Here is a 10209-nt window from a genome sequence, read left to right as displayed (position 1 = left end):
TCTATGTAAACATTTTTTGCAGATTTATCATAGTCCAGAAAGATATTATGGACTAAAGCAGTGTATAGCTTATGGGAAATATGACCAGAATTCTATTTAAAAAATGGAAACCTTGCAGATTAAAGAACAAGATAATACAGTTATTGCAAGGCCCATTCACCTGACCTGATTGGGAGTTAAAAATCACCTCAGCTGACAACACTGACTTTTCCCTCCTCCTGAGTGAAACAGCAGTACAAACTCTCTGCCCGTGGTCTCCTGTATGGATGCTCTTGGGTTTTACCACACCCAGCAGGCTGCACTGACACCACAGAGGCTTATCTTTGAGGTTGTCATTTGGTGGCTCCTTATGGTCTTGTGTCAGGCATGTAATACCCAGTTTTTTAAAACATGCCTTCCTTTTGAACAGCCCCTGAAAAAGACACTCAGAGGGCACTCTCTGCAAATGGCAAGGGCTGTTTGTGAAAGGGACCAGTGTGTAGGAAAGCCTTTTCTCATGCCCGTTTGTTCCTTCAATAGACATGTATCTATCTGCTACCATGTGCTGGCAGGTCTCTGCCTCCAGGCCACGCACAACTATGTAAAATGCTGAGGCCTCAGCTCTGTGTTGGGATTGAGTGCCCAGGAGCTCCATCAAGAGCTGCTGAGGGTCTGAAGCTTCACTGGCCCTTCCCCTGAGTCTGGTGGCCTTGTGGCTCCTCCCTGGTCACTAGGCATGTCTTACCAAGCCCCCTGGATCTGAATTCAGACTCTGGGATCCCAGACTTGTTGACCAGTCGTGCCTCTATGACCAAGATGTGGCCTCAGTGAGCCATTGAACCTCTCTGTGCTGCAGTTAATATTTCTGTAGAGGGAGGATAGTAACAGGCTGTCTGTCCGCAAGCTGCTGTGAGGATGAGAGGAGATGAACTATGCAATGTGCTTGGTAATAAAAACCAATCCTTCCTGTTGAACACCTACAGTGTGTGCAGCCCTGTGCTTTGCACTCCAGACATCCACTCATGGACCTCATCCTCCCAACAGCAATCCTCCCCAGGAATATGTGTTGTCTTTATCCCCATTTTACAGATGAGAACACTGAGGCATGGGCATTTCAGTAACTTGCCCACAGCCACAGTGAATGGGGATAGAGGCAGAATCCAAATCCAGACAGCCTGCAAGAGAGCTATGCCCAAAACTGCTCACTAGGTTGTCCTGACCCACGCTGCAAGCCCCTACTCAGTAAGGGTTGCTGGTGGCGATTTCATCTTTACCGCTGCCATTGGGAGAGAAGACATGCGTGGTCATCGTCAGAAACTCTTCCATAAAGCACAGGGCACAGCAGAGTCTTTATTGTGGACCCATGGCCGGAATGAGTGAGTAGGGAGGCGGGCTTACTCATTGAGATGATGTGTGTGCAGGTCATCCTAGCTATTTTATTATTTGGTTGGGCCACATGTATAATATGAGTGGAAACCCTTCATTTAACACACACCTATCCACACACCCAATCGCACTTTTCTTGGCAAAAGGTGAGGGGAATAATCTCTCCTAACTACAATACCTCCCCCTGCAGCCAACTAATATTTCCAGGAAAACTCTGGACGCTTTCTGGAAAAAGCCAGGTTTACAGATTCTGCTGCTGGCTAAGCTCAGTCCCTCTGGAGTAAACTCTTATCTGAGCTCCACTCTGGACACTCCCGATCCACACCTTTTCCACTGTTCACCCCAGGGATGTGTACAGAGTGGCCACTGCCATTTTCCTTCCGGAGTTCAGAAATGTTGGCGTCCCAAGCTGGGGGCTGCCCCCCCTGAGGTTTAAAGAATCCACCTTTTCTCCAGAGGTACAAATAAGACCACACTCACCCATGTGACCTCCCTTAAGAAAGAGTCCCATGTCCTTGTATTTAAGACACCAGAGATCAAAGGCTATACCATGAACTTGATAACAGCCTTTCAGGAATAAGTCATGCAAAGTTAAACGTACCCACTGACTGTAAGATTTTTAAAACACTGAGTTGTAGACTCAAGGAAATAGAGAGTGTCCATCTCAGTTAGTACATAGACCCCTCAAAGGCTCCCGTTGTCCTCAAGCCAAGTCCAAGAGCCATGGAAAGGCAGCAAAGCCACCCATGACCTGACCTCTGCCCCAGGCTCCAGCCTCAGCTCCCACGCCTGCGGCATCCCCTGACCTGGCATTCCCACTACAGTTGTTCCCCAGTGAGCCTGGGCAGATCATGCCTCTGTGTGGTTGTACATGCTGTTCTGGGGGTGCCCTTCCATCCAGTGGCAGCTCCAAAAACCACCCCTGGGAAGTGCTCCCTCTGTGCTGATGCTGTGGGAAAAGATTGGGCTTGATTTCCACCTGCGTGGTTCCTGGCTGGGCGGCCTCAGCACAGGAATCCCTCAGCATGCCTTTAATGTGCAGCAGCAGTGTTGGCTCCGTGTGGGGCTGGTGGCTGTGCCGTGGAAGGAGACAGCCTTGGGAAGGGCTCACACCACACCTGGCATGTGGTAGGAGCTTCCTGGTGTTGGTTCCCTTGTGTTTTCTCGGATTCTGTTTTTGCGCTTACTGAGACAGCAGCCAAACCCCGAGAGAAAACAGAATCAACAACAATACCACAGACAGGCCTAGTGGGAATTCCACTTCTATGTATGTTGGATTTTTTTTCTTCCTGGCCTTTCTTTTTAATCAAGCTATGACACACATGCCATAAAATTCATCCTTTTAAAGTATACAGCTCAGTGGGTTTTGGTATCTTCACAGAGTCTGGCCACCATCAGCTTTCTCTAATTCTGATTATTTGCATCACGCTAGAATGAAACCCCACATTGGGGAGCAGTCACTCCCCACCCCCCGTCCCCGGCCCTCCCAGCCCTCCGGCAGCCCTAGCCTACCTCTCCCAGCCTTCTAGCGAGAGCTTCCCTGAAACTGGAAAGCTGACATTGGCCTTGCCAGTTCCTCAAAAGGCGATGGAAGAGCTATGCTGGCTGGCGGAACCAGAGGAGTTTTGTGAATAAAAACTGTTACTAAGTACAGAAAAGGGAATCAAATCTAAGGCACCCCTTAGGTGGAGATGAGGACTGGACCAGCTGCTGGCCATGTGCTTACTCTGGGCCTTGGGGCCCAGAGTACTACTCTGTGGAGGTGGAGTCAAGCAGCCCCTATGGCCTTGGCCAACCTGAGCCACCTGCTTTTCAGAGCCACTACCCAGGTCACCATCTCACAGGGGACTTTGAGGAGTCTCTGGACTCACACATGGAAAATGCTGTGTGCATGGGACTGGTGCGCAACCTGGCTCAGTTCCTTCCCTTAGCCTTTGCTCGTGGGGATCACGCTGGGCAGGAAGACCTTCTGCAGGGTCGAAAACACCTGGCCCAGTTGCCCAGTCCCCTCCACAACGACCAAAGGCCACTGCACTCAGCAGCATCTCCTTCTCCCTCAGGAGAGTACCTGGCCGTACCTGTTTGGAGTGATTTCAGTCCCTGCCGTCGTCCAGCTGCTGAGCCTGCCCTTTCTCCCTGACAGCCCATGCTACCTGCTGTTGGAGAAGCACAACGAAGCAAGAGCTGTGAAAGGTAAGGGCCCTTTCCTTTCCACCACAGCTCCAGCCCCTGCACAGGTTAGCCCTGCAAGGCGTTCTGGGACCTGGGCCAATGGGCACAGGAAGGGGTGTTTTCATTGTTCCTCTGCAGGCACTGGGCTGGGTGTCATAGGGTACCTTCTCATTTCATCTTCTCAACAGCCTTGCTGGGGGGACAGAGAGGGAACACAGAGTCACCCAGGGAGTCACCCAGGGAGTCTGGAAAAGCCAGAACAGACAAGATTAGATGCAGGTCCCTTCACTTCTGGCATTGTGTCCCCACTGCCGCCTCTCTGGTTGTTTCCAACCACAGAAATGAACCCATCTCAAATTTCTGAGTGACTTAGGTACATGGCGGCCCTCCTTCCACTCCTTCTCCCTTCACTGACTTCCTTTGTCTTAACATTTACGTGCCAGGAAAGGAAAAGATGCCAGCACAGATTGAACACCAGATCCCACCAGGCACTGGCCTGAGTGCTTCTGCACAATGACCCATGGGACCTTGCCAGCAGCCCTTCAAGGGAGGAAGGAGTATACACTCATTTTACAGGAGAGAAAAATAAGGCTTGCAAAGGGACTTGGAAGTCATCTCAGGCTTTCTTTAAATGCCCTAAATGGGGGGATGTTGAGTCAGATTCAAAATCTGGGTTTCAGAATCAGAGACATCTCTCTACAGAGCACTGAACAGGTAAAATTATGTTGCCTAGAGATAGACAATGCAGAATGAACAATCACAGTCTCATTCTTTTAGTTGACAGCACCATGGTTAGTGAGGCATGTGAAGGTAACCAGCACTACCTTCATATGCAGCTCTGCTGTCTGACCTTGAGCAATTATTTTTTTAAGCTTTCTGAGTCTCAGAACCCTCATCTGTAAAAAGGAAATGACACAAACTTCCCTCGTGGGGCCATTGTGAGGATTGAATTAGACGGCACATATATAAGGTTCGTCGTATTATCTGCTATCATTATTACTGAGAACTCTGTTCATTTTAGTTCTAATCTAAATTGCACCTATGTCCAAATTCAGGAAAAAACTTCAGAATTATATATACAATTTGTGCAACATCTTTTGAAATTCACCCTACCTAAGAATTTTCTGAATTAACAAATAACATAATGAAATAGTAACAATTGCCTATATTTGTCTAGCAGTTTATGAAGCAGATTCATTTTCTCGTTTATAACATTTCTCTGAAGTGAAGTCAGAGAAGGTAATTGTTATTACCTTCATTTTGCAGATGAAGACACTGAGGCTTACAGGGATGAAGTCAGTTTCCCAAAGCAGTGGGTTTTGGCTGATAGAGATTTACAGAGGCTTTTGAAAACGTGATGGAAATGATAGTGTTTTCTTTAATACAGTGACTGTATACACAGAATTCTGCCCATGGCTTGGTGATGGCCCTGGGACTTGAGCCCTCTTTTCTCCAGAGGACCTTGCTTTGTAACTCCCACCCCCTGTCTCAAGTCCATTAGTAACCAAAGGATTGGAACCCAAGGAAGATTTTCCTCTGTGTACCCCTTGTTTACAGAGAGACACCAGGAAAGGGAAGTAGTGGGTATTGTACCAGGTGACTTCCCATGGGGCCAGTGAGGATAAAAACCAACTAAAAGTTGGGTTCAGATGTTTGTCAGATGGCAGAGGCTCTGGAGTGAAAAGAAGGGGACTAAGAGAGAGAACCAAGGGGACCTGATTCCAGAAAGCACCAGGACTGTGCAATATTGGAAGATGGCAATCCCTCCAGCTCTGTCTCCACTGGCCTCGGAGGTACCCTGCACCCCATCTGGCTCTACTCGGGAAAAGCTCTTGAGAAATGCTTCAGTTAAGTACAGTTGGAATGAATAGTGCATGTCAATGCCAGACAGCGAAGATGGTTTTAAAGTTTTATTTCATAGCACAGTAGGGAGTGCAGGAGAAGTGCAGTTACAAAACATTATAAATATTACATGTACACTTTATAAAAAGAACAAGGATGTTGGCCTTAAGTTGAAATAGATTATTGAAATTTTCATCTGTACTTATAAAAGTGCTAATTTTACTCCAGACATTCAGCAAGCAATGGATATTTACCATGTCGGGCATTCTGCCAGGTGATGGGGTAAGACAGGGGCATGAGAGAGGGTGAGGTAGGGTGACGGTCTAGTTAAGGGAGATAGACAGAAACACCCACTAATGACTCACTGGTTTTGAAAACTATTTCATTCTAAGCACTTCACATACATTAGATCACTAAATCATCACCACAACCATAGAAAGTAGGTCACACTTTTATTTCCATTTTAAGACCAAAAAAAAACCCAAAAAACAAAGAGGATGGGATAACTTGGCCAAGGACATAAAGCTAGCCAGTGACAGCACTGAAATTTGAATTCTGACAATCTGGCTCTGGAACTTATGAATGTAAACAAAATCCACTTTATTACCTAGAACCATGCTCGGCACTGTGGGAGATACCCCTTCTGCAACCTGTTGATAGTTTGGGGAAAAGGGGCCCTGTATCAGTCAACTATTACCATAATACTACTGTATAACAAAACACCCAAAAGACATTGGCTTGAGATAATAGCATTCCTTAGTTCACAAACCTACAGGTCAACTATGTTGTTCTGTTACTCTTGGTAGGCTTGACCTTAACATCCTTCTTGGGGCCAGTTGAAGTTCACCCACCTGTCTGGTGGTCAGCTGGCTGACCTAGGTTGGTTCTAGCTCTGCTCAACACATCTCATCCCCAGCTGGCCAGCAGGGTACATTCTCATGGTGATCAGAGAGGAAACAGAAAACACAAGCAGTTTCTCCAAGCTTGAAATCTCCTAAAATCCTACTGGCCAAAGTCAGTCACATAGCTAAGCCCAAAGTCAGAGTAAAAGGGGGCTTCAGAATTTTAGGACAGAGGACATAAATGTAGGGAGGCCACGAACTGGAGCAATCAACACAATCACTTTAGACAAGAGGCCCCTTTTGCGATGTTCCTATTCCCACTCCATCCCCACCCCCAGTTCACAGTGACAGGGAATGAGTCCCAGGCCCTGGGTCTTATTTATTTATGCCACCCTTGTCAGTTTAGGAAAGCCCCACCCTCCAGTGCCTAAAAACGAGGGAACCCCCAAACTTCTACTGTGAGAAAGGGAAAATTATTTAATTGAGTAAAAATGAAATATTACTATAAGGAATGTAAAAGGACGGACAACAGTTCAGAAACTAGTGTCAAGGAAGTTGCATTGATGGCTATAAGAGGCAGACACTGCATTCAAAGCAGTGTAAGCAAAAGGGAAACTTTTGACTCACGTTGCTCATGATCTGAGGGCATCAGTAATGAGCACTCTTCCTCTTTCCAGCCAAAGTTGAAACCAATCAAGAGGTGGATACACAAGTGGAGGAGGTAGGATAAAAGTATCACTCTTGGTGTGAATAAAGACCACTAGGAGATTTGGCATTAGGTATGATGGCCAAGAGAGCCTCATAATGTTGTACTCCAGAACTGAACTTGCCACCTACTCATGGCTCTCTGACAGGGCCCATCCCTGAAAGGCTTAGAACATGGAACAGAGTGTGCTCTTTTAGCTAGACAGGTCCCAAAAAGAAAGGGAGGAACTAAGCTGTACAGGCCATTTCTGTCCCCCAGCTTAAATGATTAGTTAAGTTCCCTCTCATCTCCTGGAGAGGAGTGAATGAGGTGAAGAATGACATACTAATACCCTTCCATGAAGAAAGCAGTATCCAGAACTGGTAATAAATATTCTCCCTAATCATAACCAGTGAAAGGGCTGGGTTTCCTTCAGGTATGGTGAAATCCAGGAGCTAAATCCAAGTCATTAAAGTACTGACTCTCTCTCAAGAAACCTTGCCATTCTTAGTATTTCATTGGCTTCATTCTTAGACAGTCTTTCTGTACTTGATATAAAGACAGCCCTGAGCAGCTCCAGCTTCGTAAGACTATCTCAGAAGGAGAGACATTCTCTTTCACACAACATACATTTCAGTCTCTGAAGAAACTAATTCTAATTGGTCCTTCCTGGGCCACAGCCATTCTTGAACCAATCACAGCAGTGGGAGTTAGAATTCCCGGACTGGTAAGTTACCATCCATTTTGGTGATTGGGAGATGGAGGGTTATGAGGTTTGATTGACATTATCTACTGAGATTATTGGGAGCACAGGAGGATAGCTTCAAGAAAAAGATGCAGCAAGAGAAAAAAAGTACAGGATGCCCATCACCATGCAAAAATGACCCTTTTATCCCATCTGGATGCACCTTCCCTGGTAGTGCTATGTCCCCTGTCCCCCATGGTCTGTGTTGGTCTTTGCTGTCAGAACTCCAATTGGGGATAGACTTGGCAGGGAGCTCAGACCACAGCCCCTAGATAAGCAATTCAGAGCAGTCTTGACATGTCTCCTTTTTTGTTGCTTTGTGTGTTGGAAGGAGTGTGTTTTTGTGGGATGTAGCATTTGGGAGCCAATTATTGGCTGGAACCCTGGCCTAAATGGAAAAGGAAGATTATCCATTATTGGCCAGCGTTGGAATCTCCATTGGCATTATGATTGGAGGAAGTTGGTTTCTTTTTTTGTTTGTCGTGGTAGGGAAAGGTATGTGTATCATGATCAAGTCCTGCCCCTTATGATAAAAAACTCAAAATAATAGTGTCCTAAACAAAATAGACATTTGTCTCTCTCATACATTTTAAAAAATGCTCAAAGTAGGTCATCTACAGCTTTTATGGTTCTTCGTGGTATCAGAGACCTGGCTCTATTCGTCTTTGACTGCCATCCTCAGAAGGTCATTTCACTGCCCAAAGCAGCTGCCGTTGTGACTGCATTCCAGCCAGAAGGAGGCGGGTGAGAGAAAGGAATTGTCTTCCCCTTCTACTCTAAGAATTCTCTTGGAAGGTTCACACACTTTTGATCCTGTCTGCTTCATCAGAAGGGAATCCCATAGACTCTCCTGACTGCCAAGAGACTGGGAAATGTAGTTCTTCAGTGCGCCATTGCGACAAGAGTCAGGGTCTGCTCCTGAGGAGGAGAGCAGCATGAATGATGAAACTTGCCACCAACAGCCTCTGCCAAAGCACGCAAGCAATCAGTGGAAGGCCTGTAGCAGGGACTGCTGGAACTGAGGCATTTTGTGTGGGTGCCTTGGAAGCTGACAACTTGTGGCACAGTTTAAGCAGCCATTTAAAGCTGAGTTAGGTCTCGATCCAAGATGGCCGTTTAGGAACAGCTCAGGATTGCAGCTCCCAGTGAAAGCGCAGAGGGTGAGTGGATGCTGCATTTTTATTGCCCACAGACTAGGGAATTCCCAGGTGGAGGAGCTCCACGGTCGCCAGCACGGCTGTTTCGGCCAGCGTGGCTCTACCGGCTGGCGCCGCTGCTTTGCCCCCGCTCAGCTGCTTTGTTGTCGCCCCAGAGCAGCGGTTCTCCGTACAAAATACACCGGTCCGGGCGATTGGAGCCACGGGAAGTCGCCCATTAGTCTGTTTAAAAAGGGGAGCCAGGACGGTAGATTCCAGGGCAAAAAAAAAAAAGTGCCACAAACCTCAGTGCCACTGTTTAAGCCAGCACAGTGAGTGGCCGCAAGGGAAAACAAACAGACCCCGGCGCCTCTTCAACAGGCGACTGGAACACAAACTTAAAAAAGGCTCTGAGGCAGGGAGCCAGGCGATCAGGCTCGGCTGGTCCCACCCCCACAAAAAAACAGCAACCAGAAACTCTGGATTGAGAGTTTCACAGCAAGCACAGCTGAACCCGGGACAGTCCAGCTCTGTGGGGGAGGGGCGTCCGCCATTACCAAGGCAGCCTGCCGTTGCCAAGGCAACCCGCCATTGCTGAGGCAGCCCGCCGTTGCCAAGGCAACCCGCCATTGCTGAGGCAGCCCGCCATTGCTGAGGCAGCCCGCCGTTGCCGAGGCAACCTGCCATTGCTGAGGCAGCCTCCGTTGCCAAGGCAACCCGCCACAGCAGAGAGACTCCGCCTCATATAAACACCCATATAAACAGGACTGCAAGGAAGTTCACTCCGCAGCTGGGTGGAGCCCACAGCAGCTCAGCAAAGCCTCTACAGGCCGACAGTGACTAGGCTGCCTCCTTGCTGGGCAGGGAAGGTCTGAAGGAAAAAAAAAAGAAGGCAGCAGCATAACGGAAACTCATAAATAAAGCCCTAAATCCCTGGGACAGAGCACCTGGGAACAAAAAGCAGTTTATGAGTTCTGCTGCAGCAGACCTAAACGAACCTGCCCAGCAGCTCTGAATGAACAACAGACCTCACAGCTCACCATTTCAGCTCCTATAAAGAAGAGACCGTCTCCTCAAGCAGCTCCCTGACCCCTATATATCCAAAGAGCCACCTCATAAAGGAGAGATCAGATTCACACTAGGCGGGTATCCTTCTGGGACAAAGATAGCAGAAGAAGAAAACTGGTAACAACCCTTACTGTTCAGCAGCTGCTGCAGGTGAACCCCAGGCAGCGGGGCCTGGAGTGAACCTCAGCAGACCTAGAGCAGAGGGGCCAGACTGTCAGAAGGAAAACCAAGAAACAGAAATAACCTCATCATCAACAAACAGAACGTCAGTCTGAAAGATTTGAGACCCAATCTGAAAGCCAGCAACTACAAAGTCGACAGGTGGATAAATCCTTAAAGATGGGAAGAAACCAG

At 47.7% G+C, this 10209-nt stretch overlaps 1 protein-coding gene across 1 annotated transcript in view; it reads left to right on the top strand.

Annotated features, from left to right (window-relative positions):
* Nucleotides 1–1275: 1275 nt before the first annotated feature.
* Nucleotides 1276–10209, top strand: part of LOC108311504 (solute carrier family 2, facilitated glucose transporter member 9-like) — a 132820-nt gene continuing 123886 nt past the window's right edge. Inside the window, exons 1-3 of the mRNA XM_037742142.1 lie at nt 1276–1355; nt 1712–1823; nt 3426–3558. Of these exons, the coding sequence (XP_037598070.1) occupies nt 1276–1355; nt 1712–1823; nt 3426–3558 (325 nt within the window). The remainder of the gene's footprint in view (nt 1356–1711; nt 1824–3425; nt 3559–10209) is intronic.

Source organism: Cebus imitator, unplaced genomic scaffold (genome assembly GCF_001604975.1).
Source record: "Cebus imitator isolate Cc_AM_T3 unplaced genomic scaffold, Cebus_imitator-1.0 Scaffold117, whole genome shotgun sequence".
Classification (NCBI taxonomy): domain Eukaryota; kingdom Metazoa; phylum Chordata; class Mammalia; order Primates; family Cebidae; genus Cebus; species Cebus imitator.
The sequence above is the reverse complement of the archived record's forward strand: the minus strand, read 5'-3'. Positions and strand labels throughout refer to the sequence as shown.